At 55.8% G+C, this 25,639-nt stretch overlaps 1 protein-coding gene across 1 annotated transcript in view; it reads left to right on the top strand.

Moving 5' to 3' along the window:
* The first annotated feature begins 2,829 nt into the window (after window positions 1-2,829).
* PRDM16 (PR/SET domain 16) overlaps window positions 2,830-25,639 on the top strand; it is a 272,199-nt gene continuing 249,389 nt past the window's right edge. Inside the window, exons 1-2 of the mRNA XM_045299221.1 lie at window positions 2,830-2,839; window positions 3,545-3,894. Of these exons, the coding sequence (XP_045155156.1) occupies window positions 2,830-2,839; window positions 3,545-3,894 (360 nt within the window). The remainder of the gene's footprint in view (window positions 2,840-3,544; window positions 3,895-25,639) is intronic.

The following is a 25,639-nucleotide window of genomic DNA, read 5'->3' as shown; positions in this document are numbered from 1 at the left end:
TCTCCTTTGCTTCTCATGGATAGTGTGTGACCCGTGGCGTCCAACCACCCATGGCTGTTCATGGCTATCTTGATTCACTAGGTCTGCAGGAACCACGTGTGGGGTGGCCTGCATCAAGTGGAAGCAAGCCCAGCGTCTGTCCGTGGCAGAGAGGACAGATGCAGGTGGTCTATCCATATGGTGAAACACTGCTCAGTCACAGTGGCGGCCGTTGCTCAGTAACTGAGGAACACCCCACGTGTGGCTAGACCACATGTGGTTATCCATCTGCATGCCGGGGCACTTGGGCTACTGCCCGAGCTGGCTCTGCGAGTAGCATTGTGGTGAACATGCCTGAGCATCCTTGGCGGGGCACCTGTCTGCAGTCCGTCTGGGTGTCTGCCTAGGAGCACAATTGACATGCTGCGTGTGTTTTTTTTAAGCCTATTCCCTGCTTTCCCAGAGGAGCCCTGGCAGCATAGTGGTTACCTGATGGCCTGAAACCCGCGAGGTCAGCAGTTCAAAGCCACCAACCAGTCCTTGGGAGAAAGACGAAGCTTTCTCGTCCTGTCAAGAGCTACAGTCTCTGAAAGCCACGGGGGCAGTTCTACCCGGCCCTCTAGGGTTGCTATGAGTTGGCATCCAAGCGACGGCAGTGAGCGTGTTCCTGGAGGTTTGGTCTCCCTGCCCTTTCCTAGACCATGTGTCCCACCCTGTCCGTGCCCCAGGCCATTTCTGCTCCTGCTGGCTGTCACGAGCCCGTCTGGTTGCTGTGGGAGGACCTCGGAGAGAGGGGCATTTCATTCTAGACCTCCCCAAATAAATTGAGTAACCCCATCAAGCAAGCCACACGGGTTTGTTTGGTTTTCCATTGTGCGCCTAAGTTGTGTCTACTCTGTCCTGCAGTCTGTGAAGTGTGCGTTGCCCGGGGGCAAGTGTGGAAGGCTGGGAGAATTGACCACAGTGTGGCTCACATGTGACCTGGTCCTGGGGACCCTTTGACAGAGAGGCGCTGCTTCTCGGCCTCATCCCAGGCAGACAGAGCCATGTGCTGCTGGACAATGGTCACAGCAGGCTTGCTCACCACAGGGCTGCCGCCGACCTTCCATTGGTCAAGAACGGGGCGTTTGGGAAGCTCGAAGCTCCACAAAGCCCACACAAAGCAGGGTCTGCCTGCCTGGCTTTCTGAGCAGCTCCATCTTGGCATTGGCCATCTCTAAGGACTGACCCCAAAGTCCTCCTCCCACCCTGCCAGGTAGATGAGTAGCAAGTCCCCTGTGCCTAGCCCTAGGCTCCCCTAGCTCTGGAGTCATTGTCTTAGTAGGTCTCTGTCCTCAACACCCAGGAACTCCCAGAAGCCCTCCCTGGGCCCTGCTTGGGTCCCCAGAGCTGCCCCCCTGGCTCAGGTGTGGGGAGCAGCACCAAGCAAAATTGTCCAGAAGCCCACAGGGAGTGGGTTCCCATCTTCCCAAGCACTTCCCATAACTCTGCAGACATTCAGACCTGCACTTCCCAAGGCCACAGATCCAAACCGATGGGGCATCTTACCACCAGCCCTAGGGTTGGATGCCACGAGCGACCGCTTCCCTCTCTGCCCGGCAGCTCAAAGGGCAGGACGCTTGTTCTTCTGAAGCAGATGGATCAGCCCTGCCTGCAGGTCTCTGCAGGAAGCACTCTGAGGGGCTTGCCAGAGTCACGCCCCTTGTCACCTGTAGTGTCTCTGGTAGCTGGCTTTCAGAAGTAGATCTTTTGGCCTGTCTTCGGAATTGACTCAGGGTAGCCCCACCTCCAGCCTAGCCCAGCAGCCGACTCATGTGCTATACGTGCGAGCTGTCCTCAGGTGAGACCTGACTCAAAGGGGCCCTATGGCCCTCCCGGAGGTCGCCGTGCTGAGCCCATCCTTGCAGCCGCTGTATTGATCCATCTCTGTGAATTTCTTCCTTTTTTCACTGCCCTTCGACTTCCCTGAGCACCGGGTCCCATTCCAGGGACTGATCTCCGCGGTGAGAGGAAGTCTTCTCATCCTGGATTCTGAGGAGCCTGGGGCTAGACGTCTTCCAAGTCTGATCTGTCTCATCTTCTGCCGGTCCCAGGGATTTTCAATGCGCGTCATCGTGCAACGAGATCGATTCTTCTTCCATCTTCTTCACTCAGTGTCCAACTCTCACCTGCACAGGAGGCGATGGAAAATACAGTGTCCAACTCTCACCTGCACAGGAGGCAATGGAAAATACCATGGCTCGATCCAGGTGCCCCTTAGTCCTCCCAGTAACATGCTGGCTTTTCAATGCTCTGGAGAGGTCTTGTGCAGTAGAGTTTCCCAGTGCAGTAGGCAAGTGATTTCTTGACTGCTGCCTCTATGAGCATTAATCCAACAACTCAACTCAACTCAACCCACTGCCATTGACTCGAGGCCAACTCACAGCAACCCTACAGGACAAGGAGAACTGCCCTCTGGGTTTCCATGACTGTAACGCCCCAGGAGCAGCTGGTGGTTTCAAACTGCTGACCTTGAGCGTAGCAGCCCGTGTGTAACCACTAGGTCACCAGGGCCCCTTGAGCATTGGCTCATGCCCCCTTATCCTTACAGGGTGCCTGGAATGATGAATCACACTGAACTCTGTATGCCATGCTCTTTCCTGTGTGCTCCTATAACAGGTGCCCCGGGGTGCCCTGGGCACATAGCCTTCACCCATCAGATGCCAGCAGGGCATGGCACAGGCATTCATTCACCCAACTGTGCTTTCTAAACTCTTGCCCAGTAGAAGAGGTGGGAGCCAGCTCAGGGAGGATCAGGGTCCCATCACGCTGCTCACAGGGGTGCACGGTTGAAATAGTGTCTGAGCCGTGATGACCCTGGGTAACTGCAATCCTGGAAAGCAAGCCCAGGGGAAGAGGGGAGGTGACAGTTTCTCAGTAAGCCTGCCATGCTGTGTGGTGCCCTTCTGGCTTTGCTCTAACAGTGCCCTCGCGTCCAAAGAAAGAACTGTGGCCCGTTTCCTCTCTGCCACCATAGAGGGGCTCGCATCAGTTATTGTCACCCCTGTGCGTGTGGAGTGGCCTCTGATGTGAGGGGCCCACCTTCTGGCACGTGATCGGAAAACAGTTTATGGTCACCAGTAGGGTTTTCATGGGTGCCTTTGCAGGAGGCTGTCTGAGACTGGAAGCTCAGCAGACACCTGTGTGCCGTGCTGGTGTTTGGCGTAGCGGTGACCTAACTTCCAGCGTCGCACTACCCAACAAGCCCCCACGTGGTGGCAGGTGGGCAGGTGGAGGCTGAGTGAAGAGTGGGCTGTGGGCTGTGGGCAGTTGTCCCCATTGGGGACTGAAGCCGTTGGATGTGAGCTGCTCCCGGGGGCCCTTGGACAGGGAGGCACTGCTTCTCTGCTCAGAGCATCATCTGGGCAGAGAGTGGGCTGGAGATGCGCTGGCCGCCAATTGCTCTCAGTTCTTGTCACACCCGTGCCCCTTGGGTGGTTGCGTGGGGGGATGTGTGTCCCTGGGTGCCATGCGCTGGGCAAGGCTTTGCTACAAAGCCTGAGATGCTGTGTATTCTTCTCCTCAGGTGACGGCGACGTTGTAAATAACATGTACGAGCCCGACCCGGACCTCTTGACCGGAGAGAGTGCGGGGGACGAGACAGAAGACAGCATCATGTCCCCAATCCCCATGGGGCCGCCCTCCCCGTTCCCCACCAGCGAGGACTTCACCCCCAAGGAGGGCTCACCCTACGAGGCCCCTGTCTACATCCCCGAGGACATCCCCATCCCTCCGGACTTCGAGCTCCGAGAGTCCTCCATCCCTGGGGCCGGGCTGGGCATCTGGGCCAAGAAGAAGATGGAAGTTGGGGAGCGGTTCGGCCCGTACATGGTGGCACCCCAGCCCACGCTGAAGGAGACGGACTTTGGATGGGAGGTGAGCATTGTGCGTCGCCGCTGCCGGGCATGCTCGATCACCCACACCCAGCCATTTATCTCCGGTGTCATCTATTTATAAAGCAGGCCCAGCAGCCGCTGCCCCGGGGCGGGCGCCCAGTCGGTCGGTCGGTTGGAGAGAGCATCGGAATGCCACGTTTCCCAGGCTTATTTTATCCCGTAGCTTACATTACGAGACTCAGAAAACATTGGCGGTCCTGGCGGACGCCCCGCTACCCCCAGGCTGCGCCGTCCGGCTCTCTTCCTGGAAATGTGTCTTTAATGAGCTCATGTCTTCAGCCATCCCTGCTGCCTGCCTTGGGGACCTGATGTGCTAGGATGGCAGTGGCGGGGGAGGGGGGGGTAGGGATGGGGGGGGGAGGGCGGGGGGGGGGTAGGGGGGGGTGGGGGTTGGGGGGAGGGGGTGGCGGGGAGAGAGAGCAGATGGTCTGGGAACATGGGGCAAGTCTCCGGGAACAGGGTCTGCCTCTGGGTTTCCATTCCAGGCCTGAGCCACATGGGGCTGCTTCTAGAACATTCCTGTGGATGTTCTGCCTAGGGCACAAGGTTTGCTAAGAGGTTTCCATAGACCCCCGGAGCGGCCCTTTGAGGATTTGTGTGAGGAGCAAGCCCACATCATGCAGGACAAGGTGGAACTGCCCCTGTGGGTTTCCCATGCTGAGAATCTTTACCGGAGCATAAAGCCTCAGCATTCTCCTGTGGAGCAGCTGGTGGATTTGAACTGCTGACCTGGTGGTTAGCAGCCCAACACATGACCCAGAATGCCACCCGGGCTCCTCCTGCTGCTTAGATTCCCCTAATGAGTCCTGGTGGTCTAGATGGTTCTGGGACCCCTGTGGCTGGTTGACTTGCCCGGTGGTGGGGCGGGGGCGGGGGCGGAGTGGGGTGAGACTGGAAGAGGAGGCCCATGAGGTGAGAGGTGATGATGTGTCCCCAGAACTCCCCCACCTGGACGGCGCTAAGCTGCACTCACAACACTCCAGATCCAGCCGTGCTGGATGCTCTGCACCAACTCCCTGGCCTCTGAGAGTCCTGGGCCTGAGAGGCCCCCACAATCATGCCTCCTCACTGGACTGGCCTTTTTACTGAGCCCACACAGCCGAGGTTTGGGGCAGGACTCAGCCTAGGTTCAAAAGGTAGAACCCAACCCAGCTTCCTTCTGGGCCTGTTTCACAACCTTCAGAAGGGCTGGGGTGGAGGTCAGTCCCAGGAAGGAACAAAAGTCCCCGGGAGGGGAGAGGAGCCAGGGGCCCGAGCAGTGAGCATCGGGGTCAGGGCAGCCATCCTGAATCTGGCCTGGTCACCTCTCCCAACCATTGGGTGGTTGTGGGGAGAGCCCTCAAACTGTGCTGCGCGCCAGTGTCAGGAAGAAAGGCAGGCCTGTCTTCCACCTGCCTCATTGTGCTTCACGACTTGCCCCTTTGGCGCCTGCACAGTGCTGGAGATACGTTGTGCGCTCTGGCCTTCCTCTGTGGGAACTTGGAGGCCCAGAGACCCCCCAGCAGCCCTTGAGCATCCCCACAAGCCCCTCCCAAGGCCATCAGGAAGGGCTGATATGCTAATGCCTGAGTCAGATGGAGCCAGGAAGCTGCCAGTCTCCGCAGAGCTAGGGCTATCCCTCCCTCCAAGGAGGCATGGTGGGGTTCCCGGCAGACCTGTTCCCCGGGTCCCTGAGGGGCAGAATCCTCTGGACTTACCCTGGTGGGACCCAGGGGCACCTAAGGCTCCTGGGCAGTGTACACTGAGAGAACCAGGAGCTCCCGGCTTCCATGCCCAGGCTCAGCCACCGTGGGCTCAAAGTGCTAGCTGGGCATCAGGCAGATGACCCAGTTGGCCAAGGGGACTGATGGATGGGCTGGTGGGAGTTCTAGAGAGTCCCGCAAGGTGGGCGTCACAGCTCAACAAACAGACATGTGCAAGTTGAGGGTCACCTTGAGAGCAGAGTGACTGAAGTGGGGTGGGTTGGGGGAGGGGGTGCTGCTGGGGAAGGTTGTCCAGCCACAGCCCATCTGGGGCATGTTGCCCCTCTTTTATGGCCCATAGGGTGGCTCCAGATGGACCGGAGGAAAGCATTTTTCAAAGACTGTGACAGCTAAGTGTGTTTGACTGGGAGAAATGGAATTGACTTTGCAGAGGCAGCCTGTCTGCCCCCCACCCTCCACCCCCCACCCCACCCCCCTCCGCTGGTTGTGCAGCAGGAGAACTCAAGGGCGTGTGTGCATCTGGGCCTCTGAAATGCCCGGGACCATCTCATCTGGAGGGCACTTCCAGGGTGAAAGAGCAAAGGGCCCTCCAGGTGGCACCAGCGGTGACCTTGGGCTGACTCTGCCCTGGCCTCTCTGATACATGGTCCTGTTTGCCTTTTTAAAAAGAAAGGGTCCCTATCTCTGGTGCTGGTCAGTGCCAGGCCTGGTGCGGGCAGGCTGGGGCCGTTATCTGCCTTGCTGTTGACTTTGCAGGAGTATTGATTTCCCGAGTGCCTGCAGGGCGAGCCTGGGGTTCGGCAGCGGGCTTTGTCCCCCGAGCAAGGCCCAGTGGCCACCTTTCAGGCCAGCCCTCGGGAATATTTGCCCTCCAGGGGCGCTGCAGAGGTGCGCTGTTATCTCATCAGGCTGTGCATCCTTCTTGCGCTCACTGCTGCCTTTGGGTCCACCTTTGGCCTTTGTTCACCTCCCACCAGCCACCGGGGCTGGGAGCCACCAGGGCTGGGAGCCACCCCTCAGGAAGGAGCCAAGGAGGAAGCAGACACCCCCAAACTTGGTTGAATCCACATTTGGGTGGAGTGAGTTGAGGTGTGGTCTTTCAGGAAAAGCAATTTGCTTGTACGGCTGCCTTCGAAGGAGTCTTCCAGAAACAGATGCCCGCTGCTGGGCTGTGGTGGCCTGCCCCCCTTCCTTGCTGTGGAAAGGCAGGGTAGGGGGCGAGTGGGCTCACTGTAACCCCCTTCTCAGCCAGCAGCAGCCTTGGTCTCCTGCCAGTGGGTCTGAACTTCTTAACACTGCAGACCTGGCCTTCAGATTAGGAGGGGCCAGTGCAGGACAGCCCTCCAATCCCTTGGTCTTCAGCGGGCACCCAGGCAGGCTCGGGGACACCTATTGGCCCCTTAACACAAACAAGGTGGGCCTAGCCAGCCCGGCCATTACTGCCTGTGTTTCAGTGAAGATGCCCTCTACTCCCACCTCCACGTGCAATGGCCCACTTCCCTCCAGGCAGCCCTGGTGCAGGACACCCCAGCCCACAGTACAAGGAACCACTGCCCGGGCCCGTACCCTTCCCACGTGGACTGGCGGCCACACTGTGGAGAACCACGGCTCTCCTGGGCTGATCCCCAGTCCCGTCTTCCCAGTCTGCGCTAGTCTGGAAGCTCGCTGAAACCTCTCCAGCTTCCACGAAGAGACAGTGAGGCACCTGGGTTGGGCATCACACCTGGGCCTCCCAGGTGGAAGATGGAAATTCGACCGCAGGACCACCGCTGTCTGGAAGCAGACTTTAAAAACAAATCAGTGAACTCACTGCACGGAGACAGTCCTGACTCACCGTGACCTGGCAAGCAGGGTAGAGGAGAACTGCCCCATGGGTTAGCAAGCGTGTCACTCTGGATGGGAACAGAGAGCCCCGTCTTTCTCCAGCAGAGCGGCTGGTGGGTTCAAACTGCTGTCCTTGCCATTCGCAGCCCAAAGCATGAGCCACGATGCCCCAGACCTCCTCAAGGAAACCCCTCATGTGCTTACTCCCCCCCACGGAGTCGATGCTGACTCACAGCGACTCTGCAGGACAGGGTAGAAGTGTCCCCGTGGGTTTCTGAGAATGTCATTTTTATGGGAGTAGAAAGCTTCATTTTTTTCCCTAGAGTGGCTAGTGGTTTCAAACCTCCGACCTCGTGGCCAATAGCTCCATTGCATAACCACGGAAATACAGGTGTTCCCCCGCGTACCATCGGGTTCTGATTCAATGGCTCTGTCCTATGTCTGTTCTGATGTCTGTCAAAAAATCTCTTCTTCTTTTGCTTCATTTTGGTATTGTTGCCTTTATTATTATCAATAGTTCTGACCTTTATTGGCCTTGGGGGTTTGGAGACATTACACATAAACTTACAGGTCTAGTTCAATGTATACATTCATTTGACAACACACACACACACACACGCACGCACACACACACAAACAGGCCCATAAGGACATGGAAGACCTTGGTATTTTGTCAATTGTGCTCATAACTCCACTTGGGGAGGGTCCTGGATCATCTGGATTAATCCTGGGGATAGAGATGCACTCTCTTGTCAGAAAATTCACGAAGGTGCTCTGTACAGCCCAATTATACAGTGCTGCCTTATAAGGAGTACATAGTATTAAGATATACCAAAGAGATATTAAAAAAACAACCTCCTAGGTGCAGTTCTTCATGGACCGGAATCTGTTGTAAGTTGGGGGACCACCTGTTACAAAGCAGAGTGCCCGTGGGCTGATGCGGAGGCCACCTTGGAGACTGCTGGGGGCCAGGCCTGCTCAGGGCCAGCCCACGAGCAAGTGCTGGTATGATCTTACAACATAGATGCAGGTAGGCATCGCTGACTGTCCACTCGTTCTGTGAAATAGGGTAGCATGTGGCGTGGGCGTGGTTTGAACACAACATTATGCACAGGTCATCTCTGTACACCCTGTAGTGATGCCGGCGTAAAGCCTACCCTACTCAAGCCTTTTGGGAACGTCTTGGACTGGGTACACTAGGTACAGAGGCCGGCTGGGCTGGGTCAGGGCTGCGCCTCCAATTGGATTGGCACTTTGCACTGCTCTGGGCATGGGAGGTAGGGGCTGCAGGGGGGCGCAGAGAGGTAGTTGCGGGGATTCGGTGGGGAGTGGGTACTGGGTGCTGGGAGTGCAGCTGGCGGCGGTGGCCCTGGCTCCCTGTTTGGTGCATCTGTTTCCTGGTCACGTGCAGCAGGGAGTTTGCGAGGGCCCAGGTCTGGCAGGTGCCACAGCAGCTGTGACAGGTGCTGCCCTGCACCAGGAATGAAAGGTGGCCTGACCCCTTGGCGGGTGCAGGGATGGGTGTCTGCTGCAGCCCGCCTTGCATCCACACTGGTGGATGATGAACCAAAGAGGAGCTGCTTTCCCTAAAAGGAAAGAAAGGAAGGGCGCCCGGGCCGTGGAGGTCTGTGCAATGCGCTGGATTCCCAGTGGACATGCACCCCTGCCTGCCTTATGCACCTCCTCCTCCTCACCCAGCGCCTCTCTCATCATCCAAGATGTCACACGTACAGTCACAGCTTAAAACATCTACTCTATGTGGCACCTGCAGGAGGCACGCCTGGCAGCAGCAAGGGGACAGGTGCAAAGTGAGAGTGAGGCTGGCTGTGATGGGGCAGGGCCTGTGTCATCTTGGCTGGGCCAGGATTCCCTGCGGGCTGGCAGCTGCGTCACATTGCAGTTGGGCTGTTACCTAATGATGTAATCGCCCTCCGTTTTGTGGTCTGATGTGACCTGCCTCTGGCTTTACCCAGAGTTGGTTTTTATATAATGGCCTAGTCTTTGGAACCTAACCATACTGATCATTGAGGGGCCTGTGTGCGTGCGTGTGTGCGCATGCGTGTGTGCATGGGCGTGCACAGGGCTGCTAAAAGATTGCGGGAAATAGCATGAAAAGATAATGGGAATTTCTTCATGGCGCTCACCTCCACACATACACAGGGATGACCCACCAGGCATTTGCTACCAGGATCCCGTACATACGTGGGTTGATTCCACACAGAATTTGCTTACCCACGTCTCTGCTGCAGACAAGCCCTCTCAGGAATCCATCTGCCGTAGTCTCATTCTCAACGCTGACTCAGAGTGACACGTTAGGACAGGGTAGGACTGCCCCCTTTGAGTTTCCAGAGACTTAACTGCTTATGGGAGTAGAGAGTGCTGCTTTTCTCCTGTGGTGCAGCTGCTGGTTTTGAACTACTGGCCTGGAGGTTAGCAGCCCCACTGTGTCACCACTACGCCACCAGGGCCCCTTTAGACTCATTAGGGTGCCGTCAGAAAAATCCAGGCAAAACCGTGGCTTCCGTGGAAATCTGCTGACCCAGTTCAGTCCGAGGCAGAGGTCAGCACAGAAGGTGATGGTGGCTCTTCTGTGGAATTCCACGGAGTCGTCTTGATAGATCATCGTGAGAAATTTTGTCGGGAAATCTTACCCTATCCACCTTACAACCTTGATCTTGCCCCTTAAGACTTCTTTGTATTCCTCTGAGTCAAAGAGAAAAAAAAAAAAAACCACAGTGGAAGAGAGCAGAATTATCTGAGGATGGGTTTAAAGCAGACCAACAAACGCACTGTCATTGAGTCCATCTGGTTCACAGTGGTCCTGTAGGTCAGAGTAGAATTGCCCCTGTGAGTTCTAAGACTGTTGACTGCTATGGGAGTAGAAATCCCTGTCTGTCTCCCTCAGAGCTGCTGGTGGTTTCGAACTGCCAGCCTTGCAGATTGAAGTCCAGTGTGTGACCACTGCACCACCAGGGCACCCTCTGGATGGATCTGGGGGATGGAAACACTGCCTTCAGACGTCTGTAGACCTGGACAGAGGACATGTCGAGAAATGATAGCATCACGGGTGGATATTGTAGTTTAGTAGAGGTTTCTGTGGTTTTCCAACAATACTTTGGGATTATGTATGTGCGTATTTCTTCTGAATGATACATGTGTGAAGTGGAGGATGAGGGAGCAAGAATGGGTTCGACTGGGTTGACTAGAGAAACAAATTCATAGACACATATATGTGTAAGAGAGAGTTTTTTACCCAAGAGTAATTGTATATTAAGAAACCATCCCAGCCCAGTCCACATCTAGTCCATAAGTTCGATTTTAGAGCCCATAAGTCCAATATTAGCCTGGATGTCAGATACTAGTCCATAATTCTACTCCAGACTCATACAGCACATGCAAGGGTGCCAGAAGCATCACTGATGCCAGATGCCAGCATGCAAGGGTGCCAGAAGATCACCGGCCAGCGGGTGGGAAGTCTTGTGGAAGCATCTCAGCCCTGGTGCGGTTCTCCACGGCTGCTCTCGGCATAATTTCATGTGACTTGTCTAAGGTGACCAGGTTTGAACATTGGTAAAACGGGACACCATTGATAAAACTCATATCCTGGCAAAATAGCCATAAGGCAGCCGAAAACCGTATACCCTAGCTTGTCATGCATTCTTTCCAAAACTTGGGACTTTTTAAAAACGCTGCAGGACGCAGGACAAATTGTTAAAAATAGGGACTGTCCCGCCAAAAGCGGGACGTCTGGTCACCTTAGACTTGTCAACAGGATGTGAAGCAGAGAGCGTGTGTGTCCCGCTTCCAGGGAGGAAGACAGGGGTTCCCAGAATCCTCAGGAGAAGGCCCTGCCCACACAGAAGCCTCATTGGCTATGACCTGATTGACAGGCTAGACTCCACCCCTTCACTCAAATTGAAGGAGAGGATGTCATTGCCATAAAGAAAGGCCCTCAAAGAGATGAATTGGCACCTAGTGGCTGCGGCAGGGGAATAAAATGGCCATTAATAAAATAACCTCACCATAACCACTGTGAGGATGGTGCCAGGCCAGGCGGAGCTCCGTCCTGCTGTACAGGGGTCCCTGTGAATTGATGGCCCTTAATAACCACAGCATAAGCATGTATGAACGTGAATGTACGTGTACGCATGCATATACATGTAGACGAGCCACCCCACTGCTGATTGACAAGTCGGTGCTTTGAGTCTTCCTGGGGGACCTTGGAAGAAAGGCCTGGTGATCTACTTCTGAAATCCCAGCGCTGCAAACCCCGGGAGCACACTTCTCCTCTGACACCCACGGGGTCGCCTGAGTCAGGATTGGCGGGATGGCGGCCACTGGTCCGGTTGGTTGTATATGTAGCTGTCTCCTCTTTGTTTTAAATCATTTTACTGGGGGCTCGTACAACTCTTATCACAATCCATCCATCCACCCATTGTGTCGAGCACATTTGTACATATGTGGCCATCACTATTCTCAAAACATTTGCTTTCTGCTTGAGCCCTTGGGATCAGCTCCTCATTTCCCCCTCCTTCCCCGCTTCCCCCTCCCTCATGAACCCTTGATAATTTATAAATTATTATTATTTTGTCATCTCTTACATGGTCCAACATCTTCCTTCACCCACTTTTCTGTTCTCCATTTCCCAGGGAGGGGGTTATATGTAAATCCTTGTGATCAGTTCCCCCTTTCTACCTCACCTTCCCTGCACCCTCCCGATATCACCACTCTCACCACTGGTCCTGAGGTGTTCATCTGTCCTGGATTCCCTGTGTTTCTCTCTGTACCAGTGTACATCCTCTGGTCTAGCCGGATTTGTAAGGTAGAATTGGGATCATGATAGTGGTGGGGGGGAGGGAGGGGGGGAAGCATTAAAGAACTAGAGGAAAGTTGTATGCTTCATCGTTGCTACAGTGCGCACTGACTGGCTCGTCTCCTCCCTGTGACCCTTCTGTAAAGGGATGTCCAGTTGCCTACAGATGAGCTTTGGAACCCCAATCTGCACTCCCCCTCATTCACAATGATATGATATTTTGTTCTTTGAGACCTGATCCCATGGATACCTTGTGATCACACAGGCTGGTGTGCTTCTTCCAGGGAGCTGATTTTCCATAGAGCCGAGCATGCTGATTTTAGTCTGTTTTCCCTGGCCCTCATTCCTTGGGAAAGAGGAATGGCAGTTGGGCCCAGGAGAACGTTGAACCCTGGGAGGATCTGCATACCTGTCCGAGGGGTGGCCAGGGGCTGCAGGTAGGAGGGAGCCTGGCTCCTTCTTTGGGCCTGGGGACGGGTATGGGGGGAGAGATAGACCATCAGGGTCTCCCACCCCAGCAGGAGGTTGGGACTCTTCTGATTGTCACGTGAGGCCCACGTGGGGACACTTTACTTTCTGCTCTGAAGACAAGATTCTCATGCTGGGCCGGTCAGTAGAAATAAGGCCGAGGGGTCCTGCTCACTTTGGGCCCTTGGTGTCGGGAGAGACACAGGGCCTGGGACAGCGTGTGTAGTTTGGGGGTGACCTGAGCCACACCTCTAGGGGCACTGGGAGAAGTGCTTCTCAGAGTCAACACAGGACCAGAGAGATCTGGCCGGCCTTGTAAGGCAGCTGTGACCTTCAGGTTCAAGGTCAAAAGGTGTCCTTATTGTACTAAGGACTTTCCTTTGAGCAGCACGGAATTCCAGACGCCTCTTCCCCGGCTCACTCATCCTCCGTCCTCCCCCTGCTCCTGGCCAAGGGCTTAGTTTCCTCCCCTCCTCCCACGTTCTTCCTTTCTTCTGAGTTTGCTTTAGTCTAGAACAATGGCTCTCAACCTTCCTAATGCCGCCGCGACCCTTTAATACCGTTCCTCATGTTGTGGTGACCCCCAACCATAAGACTATTTTTGTTGCTATGTCATAACTGTAATATTGCCACAACTAATGAATCATAAGGTGAATATCTGATAGGCAGGATGTATTTTTGTTGTTGCAAATTGGATATAGTTAAAGCATAGTGATGAATCACAAAAAAGGTATGTAATTATATATTATGAAATATCTATTTATTTATTTTTTGAAATATTTATTTCTAATGACAAATGAAATTTTGTCTTGAAGCATGGTGTAGCATGGGTAACAGTCCTAATATAACAGCAGTAAACAACATCGCTACATTTGGGAACAGTATGGGTAAAAAGCCAGCATCAGTGCAAAAGTCCAGGTAGCTTCTTTCTCACCAGATCAGCGTATCTGCATGTGGGCAGACCCGCCTGGAGACAGATAGAGGAGTGATGTCTCGGTTCCTAAGACCATTGTAAATATGAATTTTCCAATGGTCTTAGGTGACCCCTGTGAAAGGGTCGTTCGACCCACAAAGGGATAGAGAGACCCATAGGTTGAGCTGGTCTAGAAGCTCTGTCGAAACCTGTGTGGCTTCACAGCCCACACACTGGTGAGGATTTGAGCCGGGACCACGCTGCCCCCGCACCCCACTGTGGATCTGAGAGCCTTGAATAACTCCAAGCTTGATCCTGGGTGTTTGGGACAGGCTGCGGGGCTGTGTTTTCTCTTTGGAAAGAGACACACCCTACACAGACACTCCCTTCCCCAGAAATGACAGCCACATTCATGCCCTCCCCTCTTGGCCTGGCCGCCGCCGCCGCCGGAGCACAGCCCGATGCCCAAGATCGATCACCCCTGGTTTTGGCTTATTGCCCTGGACTCTGAGAAAGCGATGGCGTTCATCACTGCATGAGGAGACCTCGGCAGTGACCTTCACGCCGTAGATACTGCTAATGAACAGGTGCTGTGAGCCGCAGCCGGGACAGAGGTGGGTGGGGACCCTCCAGTGGTGACGTGTGCCCCAGCGGCTCCTAGACCTCAGCATGGGGACAGTTGCTCCTGGAGGTCAGCACTGCCTGGCACCCCACGCCCCCACCCCCATCTTCACTGCGAACGCTCCCCAGCCTGTCCCTTCCACCCGAGAAGCCCCACAGCCTGCCCAGGGCCAGTCTCACCTCTGTCCTCCCTCGACGTCCTTGCTGTTCCTTGTCCACTCTCTGGCTTTGGGGACACCCTCCACCTACTGTTCCCCAGGGCAGGGACCTGCCCAGGCCCCCACCACTCCATGGCCTGACTAGGGCAGGGGAAGCCCCTGCCGGACCCCTGAGGGGGTGGCCAGGGGCAATTCCACACCTGTGTTCTTAGTCCCCAGACAGTGAGGGTCCTCAGCACAGCACGCTTAGCCATGGCTTTGCTTCCAGCATTTGCCCAGAGTGGAGAGCCTCCCCCACGGGCCCCCATGGGCTCTCAGCAGTCGACTGTGGAATACATGTGCCCCCTCTGTGTGTGTGCAGCGTTGGTGAAGAATGCCAAGCACACCGTGGGCCGCCAGAAGAACCAACCCACAAGTCCGACTTGGAGGGAATGCGACCGGAATGCTCCTTAGAGACAAAGATGGTGAGACGCTAGGCTCGGGTGCAAAGGACCTGTCTTCAGGAGAGCCTGACGTTGAGGAAGCGCCCTACTCAGCTACGGAAGAGGGCACGCCAAGCTGGGGGGCCCTCGGCGAGAAGTGCGGTGTGATGGCATGGCAGGGAACTCAGACGTACCAACCAGCAGGGAGATGGCTCTCCCTGGGTTCTCTTGTCCCCAGGATCACCACAGGTCAGAGCCCACTGGGCAGGTCCAGCAGACGGCAGCTCCATCTACGAAGGTCGGCGTGACTGACTGGGGTGGGGCGCACCGAAGAATCACTCTGTGATGAAGGTCCGTGTCTGAGATCACGCGTTGGCAACACACGGGCCAGGTGGGCTGCATCTGCACCAGGACCTTCAGAGCCCCAAGTGGCCCCAGCCCCCAAGTCAGACCACCCTGAGTTGACTCCTGGGGATCCTGGGGGGTGCCTGGTGAGACTGAAGGAAGACCTGTGGACCCCAGGTTGCCATGATTCTGAGATGCCAATGCTGGGGGCATGGGTGGACAGAAGCACCCCCAACCCTGTGATCTCAGAGCCCGGGGCACCTCTGCAAATATATCATGGAATTTTTGCCCACCCCGTCTGCCCAGACCATAGCCACATGGCCGAGAGAGACTGTGCTCTTCTACCGCATCCATTTTAAGATAAGTGATGCTTTTCTGCCCCTGGGTAGAGGTCAAACAGACATAGAGGCAGATGCCTGGTGGTCTGATCAGGGTTCCAGGTGACTGAAACCAAGTGGGACCAGGGCAGTCCCATCAGCACCTGGTTTCTGGAGCCACCAAGTTGGGCTTGCAGCCGGAAGGCCAGGTCTGGTGTTTCCCCGCCTGGACTGCCAAGCGGGACTGAAAGTACCACCAGCCTCATTCTGATGAAGCCCATGCTGCTGCTGTTCGGTGTGGGCGGGTGAGTGGACTCCAATCCATGCGGACCTCGCGTGACAGAGGAGAACTGTCCCATAGGGTCTTGTCACCTGCCACCAGCATGGGGACAGATCACCAGGCCTTTCTCACGTAGAGTCACTGAGTGGATTTGAACCAGCCACCTCCTGGTTAGCAACCAGACACTCAACCCTGTGTCACCGGGCCTCCTTGATAATCTGTATACCAGGGAGCTTGTCCCACGAATGTTTTGAAGCCTCCTCAGATGGCATAAGTTGTGCCATTTTAACCACCAAAGGCAGGGTTCCTGGCATCGATGATGTGCACCTGACAGCCATCGTCACTGTCCACCTTCCAACGCCTCAGCAGTGACGCCCGCGCCCCATCGCTACGCCGGTCTCCACGCCCTTGCCTGCTCTAGATGCTTCATGCGAGGGGCTAACCCAGTCTGTAGTGTTGGCCCGTTTGTGATGGGCTTGCTTGCGCAGCATGTGTTCCAGGCTCATCCGTGTCATGGCCTGTGTGGGGGCTTTATTCCTCGCCCGTGGGACTGCCCCTCACCGTGCTGACCGTCGTCTGTGCATGAACACCTGTGTCAGGTCCTGCATCTGGGATGGACGTGGGCGCTGAGCCCTTCGTCTGTCAGCTGACACGCGGGATGGACGTGTCCCTCCGTCCGTGGACAGGTCTGCCTTTAGGCTCCTGAGACTCGTGCTGCTGCCAGGGGTGCCAGGATCCTGTGGATGTTTCTGCACGCGGTGCTTTGGGGCGTAGGCCCAGGAGCAGAATTGCTGGGATATGTAGTAGTCCTCGGTTTGAAGATGCACCCCGCCCCCCCATCAGTTGGTTCTCCAGGGCAGGTGCATCATTCTTTACATTCCCGATGGCTGCCGGCAGCAAGCACAGGTTCCACGTTCTCCGCCGACCTCACGAACACTGAGTTGCTCTCACCTTTCTGATAGCAGGCCTAGTGGCAGGAGTTGGGGGGTGGGGGTGGGGGTTCTTCACAGGTGGCTCTGAGATGCCTGAAGAAAAACAAAGCTCGGGGGGTGGCCAGCTGCTCAGAGTCCCCAGAGAAGATCCTGACTCTGGGGCTGAAGCCAGAAGAAGCCAAGTGGGAGGTTGGGTGGACAGCTCTCTCCGGAGAGGTTTACTGGGGTTCAGTGGGTCCACGGGGGTCAGTGGATCCCCATAGCAGGCATGATGGGCATCACCCCCAGATCTGGGGCCTCTGTGGGGAAGGGGGCTCCTTTATCTCCCCTCCTCGTATACATCGATTCTCACAGCCCCCCTCCTCTCTTGAAGGACACAGGCTCGGGTCATTGTCAGCACCAGGTGTGAGCACACCCCCTTCCCTACACATACTTCACCCTTTGCAAAATGCCCCAGGTGAATGGCTAGCCTAGAGGGAACCTTTCAGATTCTGGATTAGCTATGGATTTCCAGAGCTAAGGACACCCTTGGCACCACTCCTCCCACCCCATCCTGTGGCTTTCTGGCAGTGAGGCGCTGCCTACACTTTCTGCTGGGCTTGCCCCGGAGGGACTGGGGCAGGAGATGAGAGTTAGGGGCTCCCCATCTATGGGCATCCTAACACCCCTCTTGGCACTGGTGCTGGGGCCACATGCGTTCAGTGCTGCGTGCAGGCAGGGTGAGACCCATCGACCCCACCCACCCACGCACCCTGGTCCCGGCAGCTTCCTCCCAGGGTGGAATTGTCCAGGCTCCTGGGACTCGGCTCCAGTTCTCCCTGCAGGATCGGCGTAGGGACAGGCATGTGGCATTAGCAAGTCACCGCAGAGACCATGGGCAGAGCGCCCCTGGGAGCCGGAGCCAGCGTGGGGGCTTGTGAACAGGATGCCAGGGAGAGGCAAGGTTTGAGGAGAGCCCGAGGGTCCTCAAATGTCTGCCCCCAGCCCCTGGCCGGCATCGTCCCTGAGCACTCTGGCCCTGGGCTGACCTCCTGGCTGCTGGACCCCGCCCAGCCCGCAGGGACGAGGGCAGCCAGCTCCCACCTCACAGGCTTCTCCATTCTCCCAGAGCCTTGGCCAAGCCAAACACTCTGGAGGACCGGGCGGCCACCTCCGGCGGGAAGTGCTGGCCCTCCAGCAAAAACACAGACGGTGCCCAGGGTCTGGGCTTGAACCCCAAGTGTCCGTGTTGTCACCGGCCCTCCCGCTGCGACGGGGCGTTTGCGGGTCCATCCATTCACCTAGCCAGCTGGTGGACATCCCTCCCAAGGACACCCTCAGACCGTCACCATAGCCAGCTCTGCCGAGCCCAGGAAGCCCCACAGTCCCAGACGGGTAGTGTTAAAAATACAGTGAGCAGGTGCCCCCCAGGGTGCCACAACTGTCCTGGGTCAGCATTGAAGTCTCTCACCCAGGACATGGGTGCATGGGACTGGCCACCCCCATGCTCTCCCCACTCTCAAGCAAAAGGATTTTCAAAGCCCCCGGAGATTCGAATCCAAGTCCCCTCGGGGCTGAAAACAGCCAATGCTCTTCCCCTGCCTCCTTCCTCAGACTGGGACGGGGCAGGTGAGAAGCATGGGGCTGATAGGCAAAGGTTTCCTTGAAGAATCAGCAGACCATTTCCCAGTGTTCCATCCTGCGGCTCAGGGTCCAGTTCATAGAAAGATTATACAAGAATGATTTTTTAAAGGCATATCTATTTTTTATTTGACTCTCTGCCTACATCTCTTGCACCCGGCCCCCGCATGGTTGGTTTTTCAGAAGTAGATCACCAGGCCTTTTCTCTGGGGTGCCTCTGAGTGGAATTGAATGGTCAGCCTTTCTGCTGTACCAGGCACTGAGCTGCTTGCCCTGCCAGCGGCTCTTGGGCACAGATGTGGCCGCTGCCAGGTGCCATCCAGTCGGTCTGACGCATCGCGACCCTGGGCACAGGAGAAGGAGGCGCTGCAGGGTCCCGCGCCAGCCCTGTGCCTGAGCCCATTGTCGCAGCCCACCGCGGCGAGGGCCTCCCTCTTTCTCGCTGCCCAACCCTTCATCACGGAAGACCGACGAAGACTCGATGTAGTTTCTGGGCTCAAGGCTGTGCCCCTTGGAAGGTGTCTGCACCACACACTCACACCCACACTCACACAGATCGTGTGCTCCTGTGCGTCCAGACTCGGCATACCCCCTCGCCCACAGAAGAACAACAACCGTCACTCTCACACCCTACGTGCACGTGCTCCTACTCCCACACACCCACACATGCACAACTGCTCACGCACTCAGACAGCACCTCCATACTCTCTCCCACACCCTGCAAGCATACACTCACTCACACTCTCCCACACACCCACACTCATACTCTCCTACACTCATTCACACTCTTACACACACTCACACTCATGCTCTCCTACACGCACACTCTCTCACACACACTCATACTCTCCTATACTCACTCACACTCACGCACACTCACACTCATACTCTCCTACACTCACACTCTCACACACACACTCATACTCTCCTACACTCATTCACACTCTTACACACACTCACACTCATGCTCTCCTACACGCACACTCTCACACACACACTCTTACTCTCCTATACTCACTCACACTCTTACACACACTCACACTCTCACACACACACTCTTACTCTCCTACACTCATTCACACTCTTACATACATACACTCTTACTCCCCTACACTCACTCACACTCATACTCTCCTACACTCCCTCACATGCACACCCACTCTTACTCTCCTACACTCACTCACACTCTTACACACACACACTCTTACTCTCCTACACTCACTCACACTCTTACACTCACACTCATACTCTCCTACACTCACACTCTTACACACACACACTCTTACTCTCCTACACTCACACTCTTACACACACACACTCTTACTCTCCTACACTCACTCACCCACTCATACTCTCCTACACTCACTCACATGCACACCCACTCTTACTCTCCTACACTCACTCACACACACTCTTACTCGCCTACACTCACACTCTTACACACACACTCTTACTCTCCTACACCCACTCACACTCTTACACACACTAACACTATCCTACACTCACTCTCACACACACTCACACGCATACTCTCCTACTCTCACACACACACTCATACTCTTACACACTCACTCACACTCTTACTCTCCTACACTCACTCACACTCTTACATACACACACTCATACTCTCCAAGATTTATACACACACACACACACTCTCACAGGCTCACACACCCACATATGCACACACACATCCATATATGCATACATACTCAGACCTACAACTCTCTCACACATGCACACACCCACAGACACGCACACTCACACACTCACACCCAGGATATGCCCACACATACTCAGAGTCCCCCCACCCCCCAACTCAGTGGCAAGCGCGCCCTTGCTGATCACTCCCTACACAGGACCAGGCATTCTGCCCTTCATACTCTCATATACATCTATTTTTTAATCCTTCCATTCTAAACTGCTGCTGGCTGTGGAGCAGGACTTCAGGGGCAGGGCTAAAAATAGCAAGACTCAAGTGTGCACCTCCCTGGTGGCCTCCTGTAGCTGCCTTCCACCCAGATGTGACCGTCTGAAAGCCAGACTTTTCCCCCAGGAGCCTTCTCTCCTCAGCACCAGCACACACATTCCAGAACCTTCCTCCTCCTCTCGGGGTCCTCCAAGCCCTGCGAGCGCCTGTCTGCAGCCATGCTCTGCCTGCCCTTCTGTGCGTGGCTCGTGGGCCCTGAATTTTGGGCACTCTGCTCTCTCTCTCTCTCTCTCACACACACACATACACACACACACACACACACACACACACACACACACACACAGCTGACTGCGGGGCTTCTGTCCGCGTTACTGCGATATAGCAGGTGATGTTGGGAGCTACCTCTGAGTCAGCCCCCGCGCCTGGTGACCCCACGCACAGTGGAACAATATCCGGTCACTGGGGTTTTCGTTGGTTGACTTTCGGAAGTAGATCCCCAGGCTTTTCTTCCTAGTCCCTCTTAGATGGAAAAATCCAAAAGAAAAAACAAATTAAAAAGAAAAATTCACTCCCATGCAGTCAATTTCGCCTTACAGTGGCCCTCTCCGGCGGAGTGGCACTGCCCCTGTGGGTTTCCAGGATTGCAACTCTTTAGGGGAGTGGAGACTGCTCTTTCTCCCGTGGTGTGCTCAATGGCACCAACAGCTGACCTTGCAGTGAGCACCCCAACCGCTCACCACTGTGCCCGCCAGGGCTTCTCTTCCCTGGGTAGCCGCATGGACAGACGTCTGTGCTGCATTCTAACAACACCCCCCAGCACTCCCCATGGGACAGACAGGCAGCGGCTGAGCGTCAGGCATGTGAAATTCTCCAAGCATCAATTTGCCTTTGTAATGCCCCAGGGCCCGAGCACCCTGTTGGGGTGATGCGGTTAGACCCTTTTTTAAGACCTCAGGCTCTCCCTTGTGTGCATGCGATCTCAGGGGTCTGCTTGCTTCTCCAGGAGTGAAAGCATCAGGCCCCTCACCCTCGCCCACTTCTCCCCAACACCGTGGCGGCGGCCCGACGCTTTTAGCCCAAGAATGCCATGAAACCCAGCACTATCTTGGGCCCGGCTCGGCGGCACGGGTATATAAGGAATTTTGGAAAAAAGGAGAGCGACTGACTAAGAATACTGCACTGACGGGTTCCCGATTTCCTTAAGGGGTAATAACTCAGCCACAGCCCAGCGCCGGGCACTTGCTTTAAATAGAGCTTTCTGATTCACAAGCGAAAAAGGAAATAAATATTTTCTCTTCATCTTTGAGAGAACAGCCATGAATACCAACCTCTTAAATGGTATTTGACCATCTACATCTCTCTCTCGCTCTCTCTCTCTCTCACACACACACACACACACTCACACCCGTGACATCCAGAAAGCCACCAGCACAACCCCAGGCTGCCTGGGAGCCCGAGATGGGAAAATAGCAGCAAGGCCTGAGAGAGAAAGTTGAGGGAGGAGGTGGTCCCCTTGGCAGGGTGGGGCGGGAAGGGAGACCAGCTCAGCAGTCCCTTGGGGCTCCCTGGGCTCAGAAGGCAGCCTGTGAGGAGGTGCCTCCTCCTTACTCCCCACCCCACCCCCCTGATCCTTTCTTCCTTCCTTCTCTCTCCCTCCCTCTGTCTTTCTCTTCCCCCGCCACCCCAGCTCCCCGGCACCTTCTTATGGGAAGTGACCAACAGGGATTATACATTACATGAATCCTACTAGCAGCACTGGGAGTCTGTGGCCAGCCATGCCAGAGCATCCAGGACAACCTGGCCAGGGCACATGAGCCCTGGTCCTGGAAAAGGCCCCTCGTAGCCGAATGCTGGCGATGCGGTTGGCCTGGGCCCCCGGGGCCTCGCTGAACTGTGTGTGACGGCATCTCCATCTTGCCGAGAGGAAGCAGGCTGCACAGGTGGGGAGAACTGAGAGAGAGCCTGTGCAGGACTGTGTGGTCAGACAGGCCTCCTGGGGCAGGTGGGTACCCAGGTGGGGCGATTAGGCTGGAGCAGTGAAGGACACGTGGACAGTTTGCCACGGTGGCCAGGCCACCAGGTCCAGACATTGGTTCTGTCCATCTTGATGACCTGCCCAGGCCCCTGATTTCCCCCACGATGGTCTACCTTTGAGATGGTCCACCCGTGGGTGGTCCACCTGCAGGATGGCCCGGCTGTGAGACAGTCTACCAGTGAGACATCACACACCTAGGGAGTGGGGCACTCCTATGGGTCGGAGCACATTCAGGATGGCTCACAAATGGATGGTCCACAGGAGAGTCCACCCAGGGAACAGTTCACAGCAGGGGTTACCTCCATGGAGGGTCACCTGTGGACCGTGTCACCTGTGCGCCAGGCCTGCAGTCCCATGCCCTCACGCAACCCCTTGGATACCAGGGGGTACTGAGCCTTTGAGCACTGAGATGTGTTAGAGGTTTACTCTGGTCAAGGGCAGTGGCATCCAATGGGGCAGTCCACCATGGGCTGCATCTCCCAGGACAGAGGTCCCTTTGAGGGTGTAGCCGAGACCCCAGGAGATATGGCTGGAGGTGGTGCCCCTGTGCACTTCCATTCACATCATTTAAGACAGACACACTTCCAGTGGCTGAAGTGCCCAGGCGTATGTCCACACCAATACCGTCTCCTCCTGGGGAGGCTGTACCCACGTCCTGGGATCCCAGGCATGGCCGCACTCCCCTCTGACTCTGCACCCAGTGAGGCCTGCAGCAGGGTGGACAGGATGGGCCCTGGGGAGAGCTGGGGGGCAGGAGAGGCCAGCAAGGTGGCAGTGGGTCTGGCGCCCAAAGCTCAGTGAGTGTGCTCCCACACCAGGCATTTGGTTGGTCTGCCCTGACAGTCACCTGCCATCAAGTGCCATCACCCATCGTCACCCACCTTCACCCACCACCACCCGCTAGCACCCAACACCCGCCCTCACCTACCACTCAACTCCCACCATGACCCATTCACCCACCACCACCCAATACTCACTATCCCTCTCCTTCACCTGCTCCCACCCAACATCTGCCTTCATTTGTCATCGCCCACCCACACCCACCCACTATCCACCACCTTCACCCACCATTATCCACTTTTACCCACCATCACCCACCACCCACTACCACGCACCACCACTCACCCACACCCGCCACCAGTCATCACTGAAGCACAGCGCCAGCCTCCACCAGCAGTGTGGGCAGCACCCTTGGTGGGGGCTCCTGTCCACTCCCCCTGCAGGCCCTTTGTCTGGCTGACAGAGGTGCGCCTCTGCCTTCAGGGCTAAAGCGCCGTTTAATTGTGCGTCCCATTGTGTCGTCCCTGTTCAATCATGTTCACAAATACCGACATCCACTCCTTTCCCATTTAGATCTCTCTGAAGTCCATTCTGCCTTATCAGCACTGCCGTTTCAGGAGCCGAGCTAAGATTTCTACCATTTAGGTCCCTGCCATTGTCTGCGGCGGCGGCAGCTGAGATAAACCCTCGCCCAGAACAAAGTCAGAATGACCTCTGACAGCTAGACACGGGCCCTGCTTCCCTCCAGACTAATTTATCAGCCTTTGCCTCAGCCCACTCCCCCCACCCCCACCCCCACCCCGCAGAGGCCGGAAGGGGTGCTGCGAAAGCCAGAGAAGAGGGGATTAGGATGCTGGGCCAGGCCGCTCTGAGTTCACAGGGACATGCCAGTCAACGGCGATACAGATGGACAGGCTCGCCCTCGCCCAGGGACAGATGGCCAGGTGTCTTTCCATCCTGAGGCCCAGTCGAAGTGACCTGGCTCCTCTCTCACGTCCCTCTGCCACTCCTGGCTCCCTTCAGAGTGCAGGGAAAATCCAGACCAGGCTGGAAATCCATCCAGAATGATGGCAATGAAGTGACCTGAGGGGCCCTGGCCGACTAGTGGCCGTGACATTGACGCTGGCTCGTGGGGACCCATATCTGTCAGAGAACAACGAGGCTCCACAGGGTTTTCCATGGCAGGGCTTTCTTTTATTGGAATGAGCAACCATCCAAGAGTGCATCCCAGTAATCAAGGATTCCCGTGTGCACGGGCGAGTTGGGCAACCGAAAAGGGGGATGGAGGAAGAATCGATGGCCTGAATCACAGCCCTGCCAGGGACTCTTGACCATACCCTGCGCTGGGTACGCTGGCAGGAGAGCGAGCCGAGCTGTCTTGGAGGAAGGGCACTCAGAATGCGTCCTCTTGCTGGCTGCAGACCCGCCATTGAAAGTGACCGAGGGCCAGGAAAGAGCAGTAGGTTTGGCAAAGCGGAGGATCAGCAGGAAAAAAAAAAAAGGAAGAGGGAGTCCCTCAACGACACAGATTGACAGTGACGACCGCCGTGGGCTCAACCCTAGCCACGGCTGGGAAGGCGGTACAGGACCCGGTGACTCAGCTCAGAGATGCCCAACGAGAGCAGCAGTCGGATGGAAGATTTGGTTCCAAGGGCGCTTAAGGGACAAGGATGTCCAGGATTCATCAGGGAAATCAAAGGCACTGGGAATAAAAAAAATATTCGACCGAGATCACTAAATGACACACACAACTCTTCGCAGGACAAGAAAACCCTCTCTGGGGGTTACTTGTTTTCTATTATGGGTGTAAAAATCTATATAGCATAACCTTGGCCCATTAAACTTTTTCAGGTGTACAATTTAGGGATATTGAGAATATCAATGACAATCAGGATCAATAGCCTTTATGTTGCCCAATTTTCTACCACCATTAAAAAAATATCAATGGCTGATTTTGGGGCCATAGAGCCCCGGGCCTTTCTTCTGAGGGACATCTGGGCAGGGTGAGCCTCCAGCCTTGGGTAAGCAGCTGAGGTCCTAACCAGTGGGCTGCTCGGGCCCCTGGAGCATCCTTGCTGTTGGGTCTCTGGGCCTGAGGAGGGGCTGCTGAGTTCCGCCATGGTCCTTGTGTGTTCCGTTTAAGGAGCCACAGGCTGGCCCTGCCCTCCGCTGTTGCCACTCCTGGAAGAGGACCTCACGTCCTGGGCCAGTGCCCACTCAAGTCAACAACAACAAAAAGCACTTTGGAGCTGAGGGTTCCTTCCCAAGATCCCATTTCTAGAAGGTTCCACTTGACTTGACTACTAGGGTTTGCTCGCTGGACCTCAGCTTGGGTCACATGGAGACTCCCCAGGCCCCCTCTAGTCATGAACATCTTGTGGGACGGACTGTCCGTGATGCTTGGTCCCATCATATAAGCCTCTCCCCTGGCAGTCCTGTGGTGCTCGCATAGCACTGTGATTCTGGAAGCTAGGCCACCTGCATTTCAAATCCCCACAGGTCACTCCTGCTGGACCGCTTTCAGCGGAGCTTTCAGACTAAGAGAGACCAGGAAGAAGGAC

The sequence above is a fragment of the Echinops telfairi genome, unplaced genomic scaffold (assembly GCF_000313985.2).
Source record: "Echinops telfairi isolate 266 unplaced genomic scaffold, ASM31398v2 ScPeMD7_7457;HRSCAF=8495, whole genome shotgun sequence".
Taxonomy (NCBI): Eukaryota; Metazoa; Chordata; class Mammalia; order Afrosoricida; family Tenrecidae; genus Echinops; species Echinops telfairi.
This window is presented reverse-complemented; position numbering and strand designations above follow the sequence as displayed.